At 52.5% G+C, this 23,387-nt stretch overlaps 1 protein-coding gene across 1 annotated transcript; it reads left to right on the forward strand.

The window, feature by feature from the left end:
* The first annotated feature begins 207 nt into the window (after nucleotides 1-207).
* LOC116515857 (glycine receptor subunit alpha-4-like) lies at nucleotides 208-18,490 on the forward strand. The gene is made up of 9 exons (XM_032228137.1): nucleotides 208-387; nucleotides 2,289-2,419; nucleotides 6,080-6,147; nucleotides 6,537-6,760; nucleotides 6,855-6,937; nucleotides 8,666-8,806; nucleotides 10,133-10,347; nucleotides 15,285-15,434; nucleotides 17,113-18,490. The coding sequence occupies exons 1-9, from the start codon at nucleotides 329-331 to the stop codon at nucleotides 17,389-17,391; spliced, it is 1,350 nt and encodes a 449-aa protein (XP_032084028.1). The 5' UTR covers nucleotides 208-328; the 3' UTR covers nucleotides 17,392-18,490.
* The last annotated feature ends 4,897 nt before the right edge of the window (nucleotides 18,491-23,387 follow it).

The raw sequence follows: 23,387 nt of genomic DNA on the forward strand, positions 1-23,387 counted from the left end.
GGCTGCCAGACCTGCAGCCGAGCGTCGACCGTCGGGGCTGTCCTTCGCGTGGGTGGGCAGCCCCCCTCCCTGCTGGAGGCGGGGAGAAGTGAGCCAAGCGTTTCGGGCTCCGGCAAGGCCGGCTTGGCCGAAGTCCGGACGCCTCGGTTCGGTACTGTTGCTGCCGCTGCCGCCGCCGCCGCCGCCGCCCAATCCTGCGTGGAAACAGAGCAGCGGGACATGCTCGCCCGTCTCCCCGGACTGGAGAACCCCACGAGCCCCCGGATTCGCAGCCCCGCGAATCTCGCCGTCCACCCGCTTCGGCCGCGGCCCCTTTGGCCTCGTGAGGATGGCCCGGGTCCACGGGGGGAGAGTCCCCCTCCTGCTCCTGCAGGGCGCTCTCCTCGGGTGAGTGGAGCGGTGTGTGTGGGGGGGGTCTGCCTCGGCCGGGGGAGGGGCGCGGGCTCCTTGGAGGGGCCGGCTGGGATGCCACACACGTGCGGCGCGGGCGTTTTTTTCCCCTTCCTGAGCCTGGGAGCGGTTAAGGCTCCTCGCCTTTCTTCCCCCGAGCAGCCGAGAAGTTTCCGATGTCCCCGCAGGGAAATCCCGCGCGCGGCGGGCTCCGACTCCCTCTGGAGCTTCCCCGCCGCGGCGCAGCGGAGTTTCCCGGGGCGCTCCGAAAAGGTGGGCTGCCCGACGTAGGAAGCGGCTCTTCCTCTCCTCGGCTGTGTTTTTTCCCCCGGGGGCGCCTTCGCCCACCCTTCCCCTCCCCTCCCGGCTTCTCGACTGCCCGTGAAGGTTGGTGGCCTTTGCTCCTAAGTTAATTTCTTCAGAAAGTATCATTTGAGGTTCAGCTGAGCCTTTGTCTCCAGGTTGAATGGATGAATGGGCGCCACACTTTGGCCCCCCAAAGAGGGAAGAGCTTCTAGCCCACACAAGGTCCAGCTGTGCCCCCTTTCAGCTTCTGTGGGCCAGAACTCCTTGGGGGCCACTTGGATTCTGACCCAGCTGGGTTTGGCTGGTCGTGGGAAGGTCTGTGGCTTTTGTGCTTCGGGTTCCCCTCAGGATCTCCAGAGAGAGTCTTTGCTGCTTTTGTGATTGGAAAACTTTCCCACGGTTTTGTAACGTTCCCATGGTTCGCCCATGAGGCCAATGTTGAGAAAAGACAGGAGACAACCTTTCTCGGGATGGAGCGACGACCCAGATTGGGGGTCTGAGAGCCCCTTTTATTGAGATAGGACAAAGGCAGGAGGAGCAATAGCGTGTGCTTAAAAACAGCCTGTAAAAGTACATGGTCTTTGTTATTTTAACAAGCCACGTTTTCTTTCCAGAGAGGTTAAAAGTAAATTGTCCAGGATTACAAAGTGGGAGCAGGTTAGTCTTAGAAGGAATGTCTTAGGCCTCCTAAAACTGCTAGAAAAAAACCCAAATAAGAATTTATGGTGCTGGGGTCGGGGTGGGGGAGAGAAATGGCCAGGTGTACCTCCTTCATCTCAGAGGCTGAGGATAGATCTGTGTGTCAAACGGATCCCGGGAGAAACCTGGAGGAAATCTCCTTTGCCTGGGCACATGGGATGAAGGAAGACACCACATCCCTGCAACCCCGTAGGAAAAGGGGGCTCTGTGGGCCGTGAAGAGCTTTCCCCCCCCCCACCGATACTATGCGAGCTTCTCCGGGGCCTTGTGGAATGGCAGAAGAGTGCCAGGACTGCAGCTCTGGGGGCAACCGAAGGAAGGAAGCTGACGCAATTCCATTGGCAGCCTTGATTGGTTTCGGCGGTCTCTTGAGTGGCACTTCGGTTGAAGCGTTTTGACTAAGCCAAGCTCTGCCCTCTGAATTCGGGGCAAATTTATTGAGAGGGAATCTTGCAGCTGTTTCTCTGTTGAAGGCCTGAAATGAGTGTTTTCATACTCCAGGGTCCTCCTCATTTATTTGCTCTGCTTGGGACACATGAGTCCACTATCAAATGTAATATCCATGGCAGTCTTTATGACCCCCAAACCCTCAACTGCGGGAGCGGGGAATGTTGTCTCTGTACCCGATCCCCATCTGGATCTGCCTGGGATCCTTCCCTACAGGTGATCTCTACCAACATCCCTCCGCATGCTGCAGAAGGGGAAGGCAAACCCCACACACACACACTGGGAGAAACTTAAAGTTCTAGATTTGCGTGACACCCTAAAATAGGTTAACCAGGTCACACGTGGCCTCCTGCTTGCGGTGCGCCCCATGAAGAAGGCGTGTGCGTGTGGAACGACTGCCAGAACTGACACCTGCTCTGTTCTCCTCCCCACCCCCCCACCCCCAGATTCGTGGCAGGGAAAGAAGTCAAGTCGGCGCTGCAGAGCCTCCCCCAGCCGATGTCTCCCTCCGATTTCCTGGACAAGCTGATGGGCCGGACCTCAGGTTACGACGCACGCATTAGGCCCAACTTCAAAGGTAAGGTGGAAGCTGCTGGAAGGCCGCATGGATTCCTCTGGGCAGCAGTGAATTGAGAGCCTGCCTTGAGACAGAGAGATCTTTCCCATCTCCTCTCCAGCCTGCGAAGGGCTTGCCGCACCTAGAAGCAGCTTCTGAGGAATCTTCTCAAGAGGAGAAGATTCCTCTTCTATCTATCTATCTATCTATCTATCTATCTATCTATCTATCTATCTATCTATCTATCTATCTATCTATCTATCTATTTCTTTATCCCAATTATCTATCTATCCATCCATCTTCTATCTATCTACCATCTATCACCTATCTATATATCATCCATCTATCTATCTATCATCTATCTATCCTATCTATCTATCTATCTATCTATCTATCTATCTCTTTATCCCAATTATCTATCTATCCATCCATCTTCTTTCTATCCATCCATCTTCTATCTATCTACCATCTATCATCTATCATCGATCTATATATCATCCATCTATCTATCTATCATCTATCCATCCATCCATCCATCCATCCATCCATCCATCCATCCATCCATCCATCCATCCATCCATCCATCTATCTATCTATCTATCTATCTATCTATCTATCTATCTATCTATCTATCTATCTATCGTCAAGCCTCCAAGTAACATGTCCCAAAAAATAAAGTCCAAGGCATCCATCTTCCTTTTCAAATCCATTTATTAGGAACAATAATCAAATCCATCTTATCTACAGACGCACCAAGAAAAGTAGTGGCTTGTTTGATTCTTTACTGCACACCTTGGCCTGAGATCTTGAGGGGACACGGATAATCAGGGTCTTTATGTGACAGACCTGTGGGGGGAATCAGGAGCTGGCAGGGCCAGGGGGTGCCCCGGAGGAGGGAGGAGCTTCCTGGCTGCCTTGCTTCCTTCTGGAAAGGAAGAGGCCCGGCTTCCTGCAGAAAACACCTTCTAGGGAAGCTCCCCGGACCCCTCCTGGAGCGAAGCGCCCTTTGAAAAGAGCCGCTGGGCCTTTGCGTTACCTTCGTGTTTCCCTTCAGGGCTAACAAAGGTGCTCTGAAAACATGATGACCCAGGAATGGAGGAGCGGTCGCACCACTGCAACCCTCCTCTTCCTCCTCCTCTTCCTCCTCCCTGGGATCAACTGGGGAGGGTGCTGGAGGTGGCTGAGAAGGCAGTTTTGGCTTCGCGGTGTGGTTGTGGCTCAGTTGCGTGGTAGGGAGAAGGCTCTGGGCTTCGTTCTTTGTTGACTCCCCCAAGAGGACGGTCCCAGAGAGCTACTGCACACCTTGGCCTGAGATCTGGTTGTGCGACTGTTGTCTACTTTTATTATTTGTATTTTGTCTTTTATGTTCCCCCTTTTTCCCCCCCCTTGAATTGTTCGCCGCCCTGAGTCCTCCCGGAGAAGGGCGGCATACAAATAATACAATACAATACAATACAATACAATCTTGAGGAGACGCGGATAATCAGGGTCTTTATGTGACAGACCTGTGAGGGGAATCAGGAGTCTCTGCATTCAGAAGACCCCCCCCCCAGCCTGATTTCCCATCCAGCCGTTTCAGGGGTTCTCCACCTCAAGAAAAAAAATCACATCAACCAAGGCAACTGAGGGGAAGTGTAATCGGGGTGTAGGAAACACGGATGACATGGTGGGGTTGGACAGAGACAGAGGTGGGTTCCTACCAGTTCGCACCTATTCGGTAGAACCGGTTCGTCAAATCTACCGAACTGGTTAGAAGAGGTTGAATTGAATTGAATGAATTTATAAGCCGCCCAATCCCGAAGGACTCCGGGCGGCTTACAACAATACAATTTTAAAAAGTTAAAAAGTTAAAAACGAGAAACACAGATTTAAAAAAATACCACATCATACATCCAGTCTAATCGGGGCTGGACCTCAGTCAAGAGGTCAACAGACCGAGGCCTGCCGGAAGAGCCAGGTTTTAATAGCCTTTTGGAAGGCCATGAGAGTGGGTAAAGTCCGGATCTCTGGGGGTAGTTCGTTCCATAGGGTCGGAGCGGCTACAGAGAAGGCCCTCCCCCGGGTACTTGCCAGCCGATATTGTCTGGCTGACGGCACCCGGAGAAGGCCCACCCTGTGCGATCTTATCGGTCGTTGGGGTCCACCAGTGGACCCGGAAAGCAGGCCACACCTACAGAAGAGGTTCCAAAAAATTTTTGAAACCCACCACTGGTCCTAGGATATGATTATTCTACACTATCATGCTCATATTTATAAAACTCAGTGCCTCTGTGAAAGGTAAGGATGACTACTGTGTTTGTGGTGCAATCAGAACATTGCGTGTGTTGAAGTTGTTTTAACGCAAACCAAAGATGCCTTTTAAAAAACAAGTTTACATCCTATTCTTATGCATGCCAGTGCTGTGTGTGAGGTAATTTAAGGTGGTTCTGACAAGTGTCATCAGCATCTTCATATCCGGTCCCATGGGCGGCAAGCCACTCCCATCTGGTCACATGGGCGGCAAGCCACTCCCACAAAGGAGGCCACACCCACAGAGTAGGTTCGAACAATTTTTGAAACCCACCACTGGACAGAGAGAAGTTGGTCTTCTCCATCTCTGAAAAGTAGCACTGGGAAAGAACCCCCACCCACCCCACTTAGAAAGCTGACTGGGAGCAGATGTAACACTGGAGGCCAAAAGAGGGCATTTCTTCCTTCAGTACATCATCCAGCTGTGAATTTTATTCCCCTCAAAATGCGGTGGTGGCCTTTGACTTCCCACAGGGGATAAACTCACGGATGGCTGTTGGGAGAGGTTGGGTGAATTCACGGAGGATGGAAGTGCTCTACTGGAAGCTCTTGCTTTGGAAGACCTGACATCCACTCTGGGGTGGGGAGCTGATGTTACAATTGTAGCAGTGGTGGGATTCAGCCGGTTCACACCTATTCGGGATAGCCGGTTGTTAACTTTCTAAGCAGTTAGAAGAACCAGTTGTTGGAAGAAATCTCATTTTGTTTTTTTCCCACTTTCCAGAGCTAATTCTGTAAGGAAGGCAGGAAGGAAACATTCTGGTGTTGTTTCTAGCTTAATCTTTATTGCCCTGCTTACAGAAACTGCCTCTCTGGTTAACCCTGATTCCATTGTCACAGCTAAGGCAAAGCGCCCATTGATGTGAGTGGCATTGAGTTGGCCACGCCCACACGCTCACATGACCACCAAGCCCTGTCTACCCAGCTGGTCATTAGGGCAGAGAACCGGTTGTTAAATTATTTAAATCCCACCACTGAATTGCAGGTGGGACAAATGTCTTCTTCTGATTGGAAAAGCCATTTACTTCTCCCCCACGACGGTCCTTGGTCTGATCCAGCCGAACGGTCCTTATATCCTTATCTGAGTGGGAACCCAACCTCAGACTCCCATAGAGCCGAGGTGGCGCAGTGGTTAGGGTGCAGTACCGCAGGCCACTTCAGCTGACTGTTATCTGCAGTTCAGCGGTTCTAATCACACCGGCTCAAGGTTGACTCAGCCTTCCATCCTTCCGAGGTGGGTGAAATGAGGACCCAGACTGTGGGGGTGATATGCTGACTCTGTAAACTGCTTAGAGAGGGCTGAAAGCCCTATGAAGCGGTATATAAGTCTTACTGCTATTGCTATAGCTTTGTGACATGCCAGCCATGAGTCCTCTTTTAATGTCTTCCCAGGCCCACCCGTCAATGTGACGTGCAACATCTTCATCAACAGCTTTGGTTCAGTCACAGAAACGACCATGGTAAGGCTTCTCCCGCCCTTCTCAGCCTTCTCTCCGAACCCAGCCAAACCACTGCAGCACCTTTGGCCTGTAGAAGCCGCAGGCTTGGGCGGGGCCCAGTCGACAGGCGCCAGCTCTCCCTGGTTCCTCTGGCATTACTCGGAGGACCGTTTTCAGGGTAGCAGTTGGAGACCAGGGGTGCAAGCGAGGGCCGGAGGAGCAAGAGTGACGGGAGAACCAACGAGTAGCCTTGGGCTGGCTGGGCCCACTTCTGCTAACTTGCAACAGCCCCTTCCAAGCCCCTCTCTGCCCCCTCCACCAAGCACCCCTCCTTTGCTGCAGTTCTTGTCCTAGCTGCCAACACGCCGGCCTTGGCTCCCCCCGTGACGGCTTCTCTTGGGCTCTTCCAGGATTATCGGGTCAATGTTTTTCTGCGACAGCACTGGAATGACCCCCGCCTAACTTATTGGGAATACCCCGACGACTCTCTTGACCTGGACCCCTCCATGCTGGACTCCATCTGGAAGCCAGACCTGTTCTTTGCCAACGAGAAGGGAGCCAACTTCCATGAAGTCACTACGGACAACAAGCTTCTGCGGATTTTCAGAAACGGGGGAGTGCTGTATAGCATTAGGTATCGGCTTCAACCCCATCTTGCCCAGCCTAACTACCCAGAAAATACAGCTCAGCGTGTCCTGTTTGACTCTGTTCTTTTCTCTTCCCCCTAGGCTGACTCTCATCCTCTCCTGCCCAATGGATCTCAAGAACTTCCCCATGGACATTCAGACATGCACCATGCAGCTGGAGAGCTGTAGGTACTCTTATTGAACCGTAGCAACCACAGAGTCCTTGGTGCTGCACGCGAGCCACCTTTCCTGGACTTATGCTCATTTGATGGGCAATGGGAATTAATCGTAGGTACAAGGAGTCGTAGACGGTACGATTAGGTGCAGCGGTTGGATTTGCACCCTGCGCTGAGCTTCATTAACTGTCATCTTGGTTGACCTCATGGTTGGGGCTTAACCATTCTGCAAGGTGGTTGGCGTATAATTCAGGGCATTGCACAAAGTCGGAACTCCCTGGGTTGAAGCTGCAGCTAGATGGGGGTAGCCCAAAAGGTCCAGATGGTTTCTATTTCTATTTATTAAATTTATAGGCCGCCCAATCCCGAAGGACTCCGGGCGGCTTACAGAAATAAAATTTTAAGAAAAAGGTTAAAAAGACAAACAAAAGAGAACAGATTAAAAGAACACATCATGCACCCAGTCTAAGAGGGGCTGGACCTTGGTCAAGAAGTCAACAGCCCCAGGCCTGCCGGAATAACTACTGCAATGCGCTCTACATGGGGCAGCCTTTGAAGAGTATTCGGAGACTACAACTCATCCAGAATGCAGCAGCGCGAGCAATTGTGAGTGCACCTCGGTACACCCACGTTACACCTATCCTCCGCGAGCTGCACTGGTTACCGATCAGTCTCCGGATATGCTTCAAGGTGCTAGTCGTAACTTATAAAGCCCTTCATGGTATTGGACCTGGGTACTTGAGAGACCGCCTGCTGCCAATTACCTCCCACAGACCCCTTAGATCGCACAGGGTCGGCCTCCTCCAGGTTCCGTCTACCAGCCAATGCCATCTGGCTACCACTCGGGGGAGGGCCTTCTCTGTTGCAGCTCCGGCCCTTTGGAATGAACTCCCTGCGGAGATTCGGACCCTCACCTCTCTCCAGGCCTTCCGGAAAGCCGTCAAAACCTGGCTGTGCCGGCAGGCCTGGAGTTGATGAGTTCCCCTCCCCTCTCGACTTGTATGGCTGTATGACTCTTGTGTATTTTAATTACGTGTATTGTGTTTGTATCCCCTTTCCCCTTTTGAGTTGTTTGCCGCCCTGAGTCCCTCCCGGAGAAGGGCGGCATACAAATAAATTAAATCTTAATCTTAATAGCCAGGTTTTAATAGCTTTTCGGAAGGCAATGAGAGTGGGTAGGGTCCGGATCTCTGGGGGTAGTTCATTCCATAGGGCCGGAGCGGCAACAGAGAAGGCCCTCCTGCGAGGCGCCGCCAGCCGACATTGTCTAGCTGGTTCATTAAGGAGGGATCTGGAAGGCCCAATAGAGAAATAGACCTGGGCGCGTCAGACAACCTGAGCAATGGAACGCAGGTGGACATCATCCCTCTCCATTGCAGGAACCATGAAAGGTGGAGGGGGGAGCAAGAGAAGGGTTGGCTCTAGGCCGAGTGGGGGGTGGCTCTGCTCTGCCTCTTCTCCGGGTTCCTTCTACTGCTTGTAGCCGAGCCGAGGTGGCGCAGTGGTTAGAGTGCAGTACTGCAGCCACTTCAGCTGACTGTTAGCTGCAGTTCGGCGGTTCAAATCTCACCGGCTCAGGGTTGACTCAGCCTTCCATCCTTCCGAGGTGGGTGAAATGAGGACCCAGACTGTGGGGGCAATGTGCTGACTCTGTAAACAGCTTAGAGAGGGCTGAAAGCCCTATGAAGCGGTATATAAGTCTAACTGCTATTGCTATTGTCTCTGCTTGCCTTGCAGTTGGTTACACCATGAATGACCTGATCTTTGAGTGGGAGAAGGAGCAGGAGGCTGTGCAGGTGGCCGAGGGCTTGACGCTCCCTCAGTTTATCCTGCGGGATGAGAAAGAGCTGGGCTATTGCACCAAATCCTACAACACAGGTGAGCAGACCTGCCTGGTGGGAAGAGGCTCAGTGCTTCTCCCAGCGCTAAAAAGGCCCCGTTTGCAGACTGCCTCGAAAGCTACTATGACGCTGCCCTTTGTCCATCCATTCAACCTCCCGTCCATCCATTCATCCATCCATTCGCTCTCTGACTCTTATCGCGACTCTAGGCAAGCATACTGCATAAAACAATATGATACAAAGAGAGCAAAAAGGAAACACACACACACACAAAAGAGCATCCGATAAACCAAACACCCCAAGGCTTGGGGAGAGAACCAGATTTTACAGAGCCATTTAAACAAAGTCCAGCCGCGTGGGGGTCAGAGGGTCTCGCTCAGTGGTGGGATTCAAATAATTTACCAGCCAGTTCTCTGCCCTAATGATCAGCTGGGTAGGCGGGGCTTGTTGGTCATGTGATCATGTGGGCATGGCCAAGTCAATGTCACTCAGGTCGACGGGCGCTTCGCCTTAGCTGTTACAATGGTAATAAGGGTTAACCGGAGAGGCAGTTTCTGTAAGCAGGGCAACAAAGATTAGGCTAGAAACAACACCAGAATGTTTCCTTCCTGCCTTCCTTACAGGATTAGCCCTGGAAAGTGTGGGGGAAAAACAAAATGAGATTTCTTCCAACAACCGATTCTCTGAACTGCTTAGAAAGTTGCCAACCGGTTCTCACAAATAGGTGCGAACTGGCTGAATCCCACCACTGGTTTCGCTCCATTATCTGCCAAACACAGCCTGGGAAAGCCATTGGGCCTTCATGGGAGGACAATTTGCTGCCTCACCTTATCCTGAGACCGTGGTCCGGGCCAAACCCTAGCCCCAGGGGAGTTTATCCCCAATCAGATTGTGGATACAGGTGGCAAGCTGTTGCAAGCTAACCTGGCATCCTGTAACAGCAACCGGAGCTCCCCAGACCCGATTCGCTGGCCTCGGGGAGGAGCCCCGAGAGCTGGAGGATGAGGCAGGCCTCTTACCCAGCAACGCTGCTACTCCAGCCCTTCGCTTCAGACTATCTCTGTCTGCTATCGTGGCTTGGACAGAACTGGGTATCCTCTTGCTTTGCCCCCCCCTCCCAATCCTAGACCACATTGGTTATCTTCTCCCCTTCAAAAGCCACAATAACGTCCCCAGCAGCGCTGCCAGAGAGTCCATTGCTTTGAACGCATCAGCCACCCCACCTCTTGCACCTCTCCGTTACCAAGCATGACCTCCCCTGTTGGGAGTCTGCTCTTCGCTTTTCGAGGTGCCCCTCTGGAAAAGGGGGTCCACGGGTGGCGGGCTCTGCTGTGGCTCAGCCCTTTCTCTTCCTTCCCTCCAGGGCAGTTCACCTGCATCGAAGTGAAGTTCCACCTGGAGAGGCAGATGGGCTACTACCTGATCCAGATGTACATCCCAAGCCTGCTGATTGTCATCCTTTCGTGGGTCTCCTTCTGGATCAACATGGATGCTGCACCTGCCCGGGTGGGGCTCGGCATCACCACGGTGCTGACAATGACCACCCAGAGTGCAGGGTCTCGGGCATCCTTGCCTAAGGTCAGGGCCCACGGCAGGGGATCCTGAAGCACCTTCCCAGCACATGAGTCTCTGGGCGGGTAGGAAGCAAGTTGGCTTTCCGAGGGCTTTGCAGCATTCCCACCTAGAGGTGGGAGGGGAAGTCACATCACAGCCCTCCAATGATCAGTCCCTCTATGCTGCTTCCAGCGGTTCCCTCAAACCGAGAGAAGATCCTATGTGTCTCCGTGCACCACCCCTGAGCTAAAGGAAGGAGCATTATTGTCCTCGCACACGTCCCTTCTTTGGTACACTACCTTTTGGAGGGCATTAAGTCCATACCCCAGGAAGTTTGCCCTGGAAAGAGGAGAGACCACCTTCCCCATTCCCCATAAGAGCCGAGGTGGCGCAGTGGTTAGGGTGCAGTACTGCAGGCCACTTCAGCTGACTGTTATCTGCAGTTCAGCGGTTCTAATCCCACCGGCTCAAGGTTGACTCAGCCTTCCATCCTTCCGAGGTGGGTGAAATGAGGACCCGGATTGTTGGGGGCAATATGCTGACTCTGTAAACCGCTTAGAGAGGGCTGAAAGCCCTATGAAGCGGTATATAAGTCTAACTGCTATTGCTATTGCTATTGCTATCCCATCAAATGACCTACAAGGGAGCCAGGATAGTAGGGACATGCCACGTACCAGTGGTGGGTTTCAAAAAATATCCGAGGGTGTGGCCCCCTTTGTGGGAGTGGCTTGCCAGCCATGTGATTTCTCTCTCTCTCTCTCTCTCTCTCTCTCTCTCTCTCTCTCCTTCCTTTTGTCTCTCTGTCCCTTTTCCCTTTTTTTCTTTCATCTCTCACTTTTTCTTTCTTTTTTCTTTTTTTATTTCTTCCTTTCTCTTTCTCTCTCTGCGTGAGTCTGTGTGTGTGTGTGTGTGTGTGTGTGTGTGTGTGTAAGGGTGCAGCGATGCAGCTTCCGCCTCCTGGGCAGCCCCGTTGTGGTGTCTCTGTGTGTGTGTGTGTCAGTGGTGGGTTTCAAAAAAATTTGGAACCTCTTCTGTAGCGGTGGCCTGCTTTCTGGTGGAACCTCTCCTAACCGGTTCGGTAGATTTGACGAACCAGTTCTACCGAACTGGTGCGAACTGGTAGGAACCCACCTCTGCCACGTACCCAATGGCTACCATGGAGACCCTCTGTGCATCTTCAGAAGTCCGCCCCAAAGCCCAGGAATTAAGCCACACGGACGTCATCCTCTTCTTTGTGCCACCCGCTCAATGGATAGCGGGCACTGCGATGCCTCTTATGCAGCAAACGAGGCAGGAACGACACAGCCCCTCAGTATGCCTCCTAAGGCCAGCAGCACCAAGGGTTTCGGGGGGGGGGGGGGGTTGGACTGGGTAAAATGGGTGTAGGTAAACTTTAGATGCCCAGCACTGCAGACATCCTAACAAGGAATCTTTCTGTCTTTGGCTCACCGAAAGGAGGAGAAAAACATCCTTCCGGGATTTCCAGCCCCATCTGGATCTGAGCATTGGCGAAGTCCCGTTCCTTCTTTCTCTGCTGCTGGGGAGGGAGGGAGCTCCCTCCCCATCTCTTCTAACATCTGCCTCCCATCTGTTCAGGCTATTTATATTTCCAAGGGAAAAAGCCACTGTTGAACTCCACCTCTGGCAAGTAGCCAAGGGGGGTCTTATTGAGGAACATCAGATGCCAGCTGGTGTGAGGGGGGGGGGAAGGGGACTCGACCTCTGAATGTAAGTGTGCGCTCCTAGGAGGCAAACAGCGAATGCCAGGAAGGCTTAGTCTGGCCCTTCTATTTATCCAGAAGCAGCTGACGTCCCTGCAGCCATCGCTGGCTTCATTTGGGGGACAGCATGGCCAAAGAAGGGAGTTGGAAGGGGCCTCTGATCCAACTCCCTGCTTAAGCAGGAGACCCAAGATCACTCTGGACTAAGGGCTGTCCCATCTGAGTGGTCCTTGGTGCTCTGGGATCTGGGTTGTGTTCTTGAAGACATTTCATTACCCAAGCTCCTTACTCAATCTTTCCTAAAACTCTCCACTGATGGAGCATCCAGAATCTCCGGAGGGAAGCCTCTCCGCTCTTTAATCATTCTCCCTCTCAGGAAATTCCTCCTCAGTTCCGGTTGTCACTCTCGTTGATAAGTTTCCATCTGTTGCTTCTTGACCTGCCCTCAGATGCTTTGGAAAATAGCTTGACTCCTTCTTCTATGTGACAGATATTGGAAGATGCTATCATATCACCCCCTAGTCCTTCTCCTTGTTACACTAGACCAGGGGTCAGCAAACTGCGGCTCCGGAGCCGCATGTGGCTCTTCCCTCCCACTGCTGCGGCTCCGTCACCGGTCGGCGCCACAATTTTGAGAGGAGCTTCTGGCAGGGGGGGGGGAGAAGCACAGTGCGCCAGGAGAAGACTCTATGGCAAGGGGAGGGTTTTCCAGTTGTCTCCACAATTGATAGGGCTTTCGGTTATGACAGGTAGAGGAAAAAGGACGCCGCGCTAGGAGGAGACTCTATGGTGGGGGAACTGAAATTCTGGTCAGCTCCAGAATTGAACAGGGGGCTTCCGGTTAGGACCTTTGTGGCTCCTGGTATTTTCTTTTCTGTGGGAAACGGGTCCAAATGGCTCTTTGAGTCTTTAAGTTGCCCAGTTACTGCAATTGTTCTTCATGTTTTAGCCTCCATCTTTGTGTCATCATCTTTGACACTGTCCTTTGCATTCTGTCTAGACTAGTGTTTCTCAACCTTGGCAACTTGAAGATGTCCGGACTTCAACTCCCAGAATTCCCCAGCCAGCATTCGCTGGCTGGGGAATTCTGGGAGTTGAAGTCCGGACATCTTCAAGTTGCCAAGGTTGAGAAACACTGGTCTAGAGTCTCAATATCTTTCTTATATTGTGACCAAAATTGGACACAGTATTTCAAGTGCGGTGCAGTATAATACAGTACTACTACTTTATGTGATCTTGATACTATCCCTGTGTTAAAGCTGCCTAGGACCGCACTGGTTTTTTTGGGGGCGGGTGTTGCAGCTGAAGCACACCCTGGGTCTTATTTAAGGCGTTGTCCACTAGAACTCCCTCCCACAATTACTGCTGTGGAGACAGGTATCACCTCTTCTATTTTGATTTTTCTTGCCTAAATGTAAGACCCTACTTTTCTCACCTTCGGGTCTTGCCCTTGTCTTCTGGGGTGTTGCCTATTATTGGCAGCTGCGTGTCAGTGCAAAATTTAGAACAGAACAGAATAACAGAGTTGGAAGGGCCCTTGGAGGTCTTCTAGTCCAACCCCTTGCTCAGGCAGGAAACACGATACCATTTCAAACAAATGGTTGTCCAATCGCTTCTTTTAAACTTCCCGTGTTGGAGCATTCACAAGTTCTGGAGGCAAGTCATCCCACTGATTAATTGTTCTGTTAGGAAATGTCTTAGTTCTAAATAGCTTCTCTCCTTAATTAGTTTCCATCCAATGCTTCTTGTTCTGCCCTCAGGTGCTTTGGAGAATAGCTTGACTCCCTCTTCTTTGTGGCAGCCCCTGAGATATTGGAACACTGCTATCATGTCTCACCTAGTCCTTCTTTTCATTAAACTAGACATGCCCAGTTCCTGCAACCGTTCTTCATATGTTTTATTCTCCAGTCCTCTAATCATCTTTGTTTCTCTTCTCTGCACTCTTTCTAGAGTCTCCACATCTTTTCTACATCGTGGCGACCAAAACTGAATGCCATATTCCAAGTGTGGCCTTACCAAGGCCTTATAAAGTGGTATTAACCCTTCACGTGATCTTGATTCTATCCCTCTGTTGATGCATCCTAGAACTGTGTTGGCTTTTTTGGCAGCTGCTGCACACGGCTGGCTCATCTTTAAATGGTTGTCCACTAGGACTCCAAGATCCCTCTCACAGTTACTACTATTGAGCAAGGTACCACCTCTACTATACCTGTGTGTTTGGTTTTTCTTGCCTAAATCGCCACAGAATTTCATTTTGTCAGTTAGCGCCCCATGTTCAAGTCTGTCAAGATCCTTCTGTATCTTAAGCCTTTCTTCTGGAGTGTTGGCTATCCCTGGCAGCTTGGTGTCATCTGCAAATTTGATGGGCTCCTCATGTAATCCCACATCTAAAGTGTTTGTGAAGACGTGGAAGAGCGCTGGGCCTAAGACCAAACCTTGGGGTACCCCACTGCATGCTTCCCTCCGCATAGATGTAGTTCCACAGAGGAACCACAATGGTGAAGAAATGGCGCTGTCCTTAACTCTGGGGTGCTGAATCTGGAGACCAGGCAGCTGGTGGTGATGATGGGAGCATGCCTGGTCCTTGTAAGGCAACACGGAGCCCTACAAAATGTTCAACGCAGGAGAACCATCACACTGCTGTGGCATCTGGGTGTCTGCCCGGCATGAGGGAGGGACCATGCCTTGCTGTGCCAAATGAGAAATGCTTTCGGTGCTTTCGGTGGGTGGGCTGCAACAGAATAGATAGTCGGAAGTATTGGAAGCGGTGCCGAAATTGGGGAGGGGGTTGCTTAGGCAACAGCCAACAAGGCCTGGGGAGTGTCTTGCCCATGCCTCTCTGTAACGTTCCCGTGGTTCGTCCATGAGGCCAATGTGGAGAAAAGACAGGACACGATCTTTCTCGGGATGGAGCGACCCAGATTGGGGGTCTGAGAGCCCCTTTTATTGAGATAGGACAAAGGCAGGAGGAGCAATAGCATGTGAGTAAAAACAGCCTGTAAAAGTACACTTTCTAATCTGCTCAGAGAAGTTCTGTCTATATATGGGCAAATCCTGGGCGTCATTGGTAGGGCACATCTCAGAATGTTATGTTATGCACTATCAGGATGTTATGGCGTTTTAGGAGTTTGTTTTCTCCTGTGTGGTTCAGCGTGGCTCTGCATGCCCTGGTATGAACTGGGCCATGGGTGACCCACACCTACACAAGGAACTATATTACAACACCTCTCTCCTCGGCAGGTCTCCTACGTCAAAGCCATCGATATCTGGATGGCCGTCTGCCTGCTCTTCGTCTTCGCCGCCCTGCTGGAATACGCGGCGGTCAACTTCGTCTCGCGCCAGCATAAGGAACTCCTGCGCCTGCGGCGGAGCCAACGTCGGCAGAGGATGGTGAGCAAGAGTTGGGCAGGGGGCTCCCGGGGGCCTCTGAGATTGGTTGGAGGGGGGTGGGAGAAGCACCTACCAAGCCAAGCCCTCCTCCCTTGGGTGACTTTGGCTAAGCCAGTCGGAAACTGCTGGTGCTTAGGACAGCATCTTTTGGAACAAGGGGTGACTAAAGGATGCCCTCTTTCGTGCTGGCTGTTTGCTCTTCCCTTGCTTTGCCCCTCTCCCAGCCTCAGGGCTGCTCGGCCGCATCGGTTCAGGAAGGCCCTCTGTTGAGGCCACCTGGGAAGGCGAGGGGGCTTCCCCTGGGGTCTGCGCCAGTCCATCTGCGCTTCTTCCCGTCGAGCGGCAGCTGTGCCTTTGCAGCCTTTGTGCCAGGAGAGCGGAGCTGCCCTCTAGTGCTTGATCCAACAGCTGCAGCCCCCCCCCGCCAGTTTCAAGCAGAGCCCCTCTTCCTGCAGAAGGGTGCCCCCTTTTGCCCCCATGAAAGAAGGTGGCCAGAGAGAGTGCTGAGCTCAGCGGCAGAGCCTCAACCGACAAAAGAAAAGTTGGAGGTTGGCATTCAGAGGCTGTCGTGGTGGTGGGGGGAGACGCGGGCATGCTCAAGACCCCAGCCTTGAAAGCGGGCATAGTAAAGGGACCAGCTGCTGAGCCTTTGCTGCTCCGGCTGCAGCATTTCGAATTCAGGAGCAACCCGGAAACCAAATTAACCCAGCAGCATCTGGCGTTTCCCATCTGATGCTGCCCTCCAAACTTCCACACTGGAGGGGAGATGTGCAGGCTGCCTGGGCCGATCCCACTCCCAGCCCTTCCCCACCAGGCAGAAAGGATGCAGCGGAAGGCGGGGGGGTTTGTGGTTTGTGGATGCAGGCTAAAGGGAGGGGGGAGCATGTGAGAAAACTGCTGCCTGTGAGGACATCAGCCCATGCTAGGAACCGTGAGCCACTCGCAGAGGAAATAATTCAGCCTGGGACATGCACCTGGCGACAGGCAGCCATGGAAATGCCCCTCCGGTGCGGAGACAGAGCTAGAGGGGTGAGGGAACGGCCCTGAAGGAGAGGAAGAAGAGCAACCATGAGATCAGGGGGACCGGAGCCCAGGCCAGGAAAACAACTCCGGAAAACGTCTCACTTGCCTCCCCCGGTCACAAGAGGGGAGGGAAAGCAGCTTCAACTGGCAAGGTTCCACAGCTTCAGCCGTGCCCACAAATGTACTGTATTTTTTTTTGGGGGGGTATAAGACGCACCAGAGTATAAGATGCACCGAGATTTTGAAGAGGCAAATTAAGGTTTTTGCACTCTGCAGACCTCCCAAAAACGCGCCTGTTTTTCCCCCCGGAAAAAAGGGCATGAATAGCCTTTAGGAGGCTTGTGGAGAGCTCCTGGGGTGGGGCAAAAAACGGCCTGTTCTTCACTCATTTCTGCCCTCCCCAGGCCCCAGGAGCACTCTGGAAGCCTCCTAAAGGCTTTGCATGGCCATTTGGGTGAAGGGGGAGGGGCTTCAGGAGTCAAAAAAATGCTGTATTTAGTGTATAAGACGCACCCAGATTTTCAGCCTCTTTTTTGAGGGAAAAACGTGTGTCTTAAACTCCGAAATATACGGTAGTCCTCAACTATATGGCATTGGCGTCTTAGCCTGGCCAGCAGCCAATAACCCTCCCTTACTCTTTCCTTCCCTTCCCCAGGAAGAAGAGTTGGTCCGTGAGAGCCGTTTCTACTTCCAGGGCTATGGACTGGGCCATTGCCTGCAGCACGTGAAAAGTGGCACGGCCATGGAGAGCCCCATCTACAGCCCGCCGGCGCCGGCCGCCCTCCTGCGAGAAGGCGAGATGCTCCGGAGGCGCTACGTGGAGCGGGCCAAGCGCATCGACACCGTCTCCCGAGCCGTCTTCCCCTTCACTTTCTTGGTCTTCAACATTTTCTACTGGGTGGTCTACAAAGTGCTCCACCAAGCGGCCCCCTGAGCCGTGAGCGGGACCTGCCTTGCTGGCGGCTTCCTTGTGAGCTCCTGGCCCGGAGAACCAACGCACAAACGTCTACTCCTTTTCCCAAACGCCGCGCTGACAAATTGGGCAAACTCTGCATGATGCTCAGGTGCGCCAAGGGGAGGTGTGGGAAACGGGCCCCCGCTCAGCAGGATAGGATTTAGGACCCCGTCGTGGGGTTGTCCTTCATTTGCTAGATTTGGGTTGCTCCCCTGAGGTCCAGGAAGCCTTGGAAGGACGAAAGAGCGGACGGGTAAAGAGAGAAGCTGTGGGTCACCCGGTCCGTCCCCCTGCCCAGCGCAGGCCTCTGCTCAGCTTTCCCTTAGAGGTGGTTCAGCCCCTCCCTACTTGAAAACCTCCCGCAAGGGGAACAGCATCTCTGCAAGATGTTCACACTGCTCGGCGGCAATTCCCGAGAGGAAATCCCTCCTGAGAGGACATCTCCACCGTGTCGAGGGAGAAGGCGGAAGCAGCTTTGGTGGTCTGCTCAAGCCAACGGCGGTCGGCTGCTCCGAGAGCTTCTGGCAGGGCTTCGGCTCCAAGCCCCGATTGCCCTGGGAGCCACCCTCCGAAGCCCCCGTGACTCTTTCCCGGTTTGCAAAGCAGCCTTGGGTCCAATAGAACAATGGCCTCCTGTGCTCTGGACACCGCTGTCCTTCAGGCAGCCCAAGATTGCGTCGGCTTTTGAGCAGCTGCAACCCGGGCTTTGCCCTTGTTCGGACTGCGCTCCATATGTCCTCCTCCTCCTCCTCCTCCTCCTCCTCCTCTTCACATGCCAATCCAGCCCGACACCCAGAGTCAGGACAATTTTCAGGAAAACAGGATCTGCAAAGGCAGCACAGATCTTTCAATTTGCACCCGCCCAGCATTCAGACCTGTCGCAGACCTGTTGAATTGCACCGTGGCTGTCTAAGGTGTTATTCAACCCCCTTACCTTGATATCCTTCCCTTCCAATCCGTCCTCTGGGCCCCTTAAAGAGACTGTGGAGAGTCTGGTCGAGGATGGCACCCCCAGGGCCCGTCAATGGACAATGCAAAGTCACTTTAGCTGACTGTTAGCTGCAGTTCAGCGGTTCAAATCTCACTGGCTCAGGGTTGACTCAGCCTTCCATCCTTCCGAGGTAGGTAAAATGAGGACCCAGACTGTGGGGGCAATGTGCTGGCTCTGTAAACCGCTTAGAGAGGGCTGAAAGCCCTATGAAGCGGTATATAAGTCTAACTGCTATTGCTATGGTTCCATGGCTCCATCAGTTGCAAGCTCTCAGACTAGCCCACACCTCCAATGCCAACCAGGGCAGGCCCACAATCCCAGCCCCTCTTTTGCCAGCCCCTTTTAGGGCTCCAGCCATCGCCTCGCCCGTAACACCCTGCCAAGCCCTCTGCAGGAGAGCGTTGCCCAGCGGGGGCCGCCTAGCTTCCCTCTTCCAGAGCTGTGCCACCCGCTCTCTCGCCCTCTGGGAGAGCCCCTTGGCAGCAGCCCTGCACGCTTATTTATTATCACATCAGCCAAACAACTCTTGGCAGGTAATAATTTAAAACATTGAAGGCAGGTAACTAACAGAAAGAGCTCAGGAATAACAGCCGAGCCCGGCTAGAATATCCTCCAAAACACTTCCGCTTTCCGCATGTTTCCAAAATGGCTGAGGGAAGAGGCCTGGGGCTGGCAGCCAGCCTGAACTCTGTCTGCTGGCCCTTTCTTTCCCCATCTCCCTGTGGTGCCTCTACCTTAGCTGCACCACGTTTTTTTCCCCTGCTCCTTCCCAGTTTGTTGACCGGAGACGTATCTTCCCACTTGCAAGCATGGTTTTCCCAGGAGTGGAGCATCCGGCAGACGAGAGCAGCTTCCCGCCCATCACCTTGAGAAAGCTGTAGCTTGTCTGCCTGCGGGATTTGCCACGTAGAAACGCTTCCCTGCCTGCAGGGACCGAATGGGATTTTGAAAACAATGCCGTTTTTAAAAAACCCTCTGCTTTTCCTATAGAAATAAAGTGCCATGGGGATTTTATTTCAAGTCGTGGTGTTTTTTTTTCAATGGGTAAAAGACTCCCACTGGCAAAGTGGCAAGGAGTGCCACTAGACCAGGAGCCAAATGGGAGCGCCGCCCCCCCCCCCACAACTCCCAATGGGCTGGAAACTCCTCCCAGCCTGGGGAGGGTGGCATTTGGGGTTGCCACTTCTGAGACTGGCTTCTGTAGGTGCCACCTCCTTGCAGCCTCGAAGCTGGTTGATTTCTGCCCCGCGGGGGGGGGGGGGTTGAGACTGTTGCTCCAGGCTGGGTGGGGGCCTGATGTGGCTCTGAGCTCCTCCAGGCCACATTTCCTTTCCGCAGCAGAGACCAGGTGGCAGTGAATTCTCTCTCCCCAAACCTTGGGGAAATGGAGCAGTGGTGGGTTTCAAAAAAGTTTTGAACCTACTCTGTGGGTGTGGCCTCCTTTGTGGGAGTGGCTTGCCGGCCATGTGACCTGGTGGGAGTGGCTTGCCGGCCATGTGTTCTCTCTCTCTCTCTCTTTCCTTCATTTTGTCTCTCTGTCCCTTTTTTCTTTTTTCTTTCATCTCTCTCTTTTTCTTTCTTTTTTTCTTTCTTCCTTTCTTCCTTTCTTTCTCCTTCTCTTTCTCTCTCTGTATGAGTCTGTCTGTCTGTCTGTCTGTGGCTCTTTGCCTCTCCCTCCCTCCCTCCCTCCCTCCGTGTCTCTCTATGTGATTCTCGCTCTGTGTCTGTCTGTCTCTCTCTCTCTCTCTCTTTCCTTCCTTTTGTCTCTCTGTCCCTTTTTTTCTTTTTTCTTTCATCTCTCTCTTTTTCTTTCTTTTTTTCTTTCTTCCTTTCTTTCTCTTTCTCTTTCTCTCTCTGTGTGAGTCTGCCCGCCTGTCTGTCTGTCTGTGTGTGTGTGTGTGTGGCTCTTTGCCTCTCTCTCCCTCCCTCCCTCCCTCCCTCCGTGTCTCTCTATGTGATTCTCGCTCTATGTCTGTCTGTCTGTCTGTCTGTCTGTCTGTCTCTCTCTCTCTCTCTCTCTCTCTCTCTCTCTCTCTTTCTGTGTATCTCTCTCCTCCAGTGGTGGGTTTCAAAAAATTTTGGAACCTCTTCTGTAGGTGTGGCCTGCTTTCCGGGTCCACTGGTGGAACCTCTTCTAACCGGTTCGGTAGATTTGATGAACCGGTTCTACTGAATCGGTGCGAACCGGTAGAAACCCACCTCTGAAATGGAGGCAAGGAGAGCCCTGAACTATCCTGCTGGTTCCTGGGAAGGGCAGCTCTGATCTTGTGGCTGGCCGGCCATGGGCCAAAGACAGAAAGGAACACTGCTGGAGAGAAGGCCAAGCGATGGGATGCCTTGCCCGGGGCTCCTTCTGACAGGAGGAAAAGGGTCTCCTTTGAAGGTGATGCTGCAAACAGCCCCTGATACGCCCTCTTCTACCAACATGGCTCTGCCTTCTCCTTTCCCTGACCCCCCTGGACATCAGGTCTGGAGGGCAGGAGGGACCGGGCCTCCTCCTCCTCCTCCTCCTGGTCAGAGGCCAGCTTTAGAGAATGGTCAATTGTCTTGGAGCCTTTGCCTCGGACAAGCAGCCCGCAGTACCAGGAAGAGCTGGCACGTCTGGTGACAGCTGGCACCAGAGCGAGATAGCCTTCACAGCTGAGCCCGCTCTTCTGAAGCAAGTCTCAGTCCTCCCTCCAACATCAGAGAGGAGCCTCCTGTGAGCTGCCCTGGCTCTTCTCTTGCCCTGCCAGGTTGCTCCTGAAATGCCCCTTCCGCCCATCTCTTGCTTTCCCCCCAAGGGGGGCCTGGTCTGCACAGGAATGCCCAGGGCAAGATGAGCTGGGAGCAGCAAGCCCAGCTCCCTTCCTGCCCTCTCCCTTCCTGGAACCGTTTTTCAGCTGCCAGGCCTACGTGGCAAGCAATGCTCAACTCCCACAGCAGCCACGATAATGTTCAAGGGAGGGAACTCCTGGTGCTGAGAGACGCCAAAGGGGGCCTTTACAACTCACAGGATGAGGGGGGCGAAGAGAAGGAGGAAGATGTGCTGGATATGTTTCCCCACTTTGGATTATTTATTTTTAAAAAAATTTAAAAAGGAGGATACAAATAAATGAATGTGGAATGATGACCATCAGCTGCTGGTAAATCGGGTTCTTGCCACGCCCTCCTTTGCCTGCCACTAGGTTTCCCCCATCTTTGGGGCCTCCAGCTCCAGCCACCACCACCAGCACCTGCCTTCCCCTTCAGCTGTTGCAGGAGACCCACCCCCCAGCTTATGGATGACCCCTCCCAGCAACTGCACAGCAATATGGAGCAGTCTGGGAGGGTCCTGGGAGGCCCCACAATGGGTGGCCAATGCTTCAGCCCTTCTTTCCCCTCCTGTCAAGGTTTCAAGGTTTCAAGGTGTTTTAAAAAAAAAAAATACTTGAGATTACTTTCTTACCATCCCATAACTCCATCTTATCTTACAACATTCCTACTTCTTCTTCCTTCCTTCCTTCCCTCCTTCCTTCCCTCCTTCCTTCCCTCCCTCCTTCCCTCCCCCTTTCTTCTCTCCTTCTCTCCTTCCCTCCTCCTTCCCTGATTCCTTCCCTCCTTCCTTCCTTCTCTCCTCCTCTCCTTCCTTTCCCCCTTCCTTTCCTCCTACCTTCCCCCCTTCCTTCTCTCCTACATTCCCTCCTTCCTTCCCTCCTTTCTTCTCTCCTTCTCTCCTTCCTTCCTTCCCTCCTTTCTTCCCTCCTGTTTCAAGGTTTATTACACTTGTATGCCGCCCTATTCCCGGAGGGACTCAGGGCGGCTAACAAACCAAAGGGGAAGGGAATGATACAGACAAAAACAATAAAAACAGAGAAACAAAATACTGAAACAATTTAAAAGCAGTCAACAGCCACAACAATTCGAATGGGGATGGGAACTCATCAACCCCAGGCCTGTTGGAACAGCCAGGTTTTGACGGCTTTGCGGAAAGCCTGAAGGGTGGAGAGAGTCCGGATCTCCACGGGGAGATCGTTCCAGAGGGCCGGAGCTGCCACAGAAAAGGCCCTCCTCTGGGTGGTCGACAATCGGCATTAGTCGGCAGATGGAATTCGGAGGAGGCCTAGTCTGTGGGATCTGATAGGTCTTTGGGAGGTAATTGGCAGCAGGCGGTCTCTCAACTAAAGATCTCTATCCAAGAAGAGACATAACTATATCAGCTAGGTAAATAACCAGAGCTGTCACCACTGTCCCTGTTGGGGAACAGTACCTCCAGCCCCAACCTTGCAGGGGGCCCAGAAGATGCCAGTCGATTACCATATTTTTCGGAGTATAAGATGCACCTTCCCCCACTTAAAAGGGAGTGAAAATTTGGCTGCGTCTTATACACTGAATGTAGTTCCACCCACCCACCGCCCCCCCACCTTTTGGCCTCTGCCTCCTAGCGATTTACCTCCTTGCAGCAAAGTGGGAAAATGGGGCTTGTGGAGGCTACAATAGGCTAGAGCAGTGTTTCTCAACCTTGGCAACTTGAAGATGTCCGGACTTCAACTCCCAGAATTCCCCAGCCAGCAAATGCTGGGAGTTGAAGTCCGAACATCTTCAAGTTGCCAAGGTTGAGAAACACTGGGCTAGAGCAATCCCCATGGCCTGAAACAGGTGATGATGATGATTTTAACTTTCACTTTAAACCGAAAGTGAAACTTGCTGTTTGCTCCTGGAGGCAAAATGCTGGTATTTTTTTTCCTTATGCTAATCAGGCTGTTTGTGTTCTGCAAGGAGGTAAGTTAATAACTATAAATGCCTATAGAATGTTCAAATTATTAGACTTATTTTTTAAAGACTAAAGATTAAAGACTAAAAACAATTATTATTGTTCTAGACAGCTTAAGAAAACGAAGAAGCTTTTTAAAATAAATGCTTGATCTGAAGAGGCCCAGTGCTATTGTATCTTCTTTTAAATAGCAGAGAATAACTCTATTTCCAGAAAGCGACGTCCATTTTAACAACGTTTGAAATGTAACAC

This window comes from Thamnophis elegans, chromosome 12, assembly GCF_009769535.1.
Source record: "Thamnophis elegans isolate rThaEle1 chromosome 12, rThaEle1.pri, whole genome shotgun sequence".
Taxonomy (NCBI): Eukaryota; Metazoa; Chordata; class Lepidosauria; order Squamata; family Colubridae; genus Thamnophis; species Thamnophis elegans.

What these genes read in the sequence shown, in the direction of transcription:
- LOC116515857 (XM_032228137.1), top strand. Translation starts at nt 329, where the DNA reads ATGGCCCGGGTCCACGGGGGGAGAGTCCCCCTCCTGCTCCTGCAGGGC. An exon ending in CTCGGGCATCCTTGCCTAAG is followed by an intron (nt 10,348 to 15,284) that starts GTCAGGGCCCAC and finishes TCTCCTCGGCAG; the next exon opens with GTCTCCTACGTCAAAGCCAT. An exon ending in GCCAACGTCGGCAGAGGATG is followed by an intron (nt 15,435 to 17,112) that starts GTGAGCAAGAGT and finishes TCCCTTCCCCAG; the next exon opens with GAAGAAGAGTTGGTCCGTGA.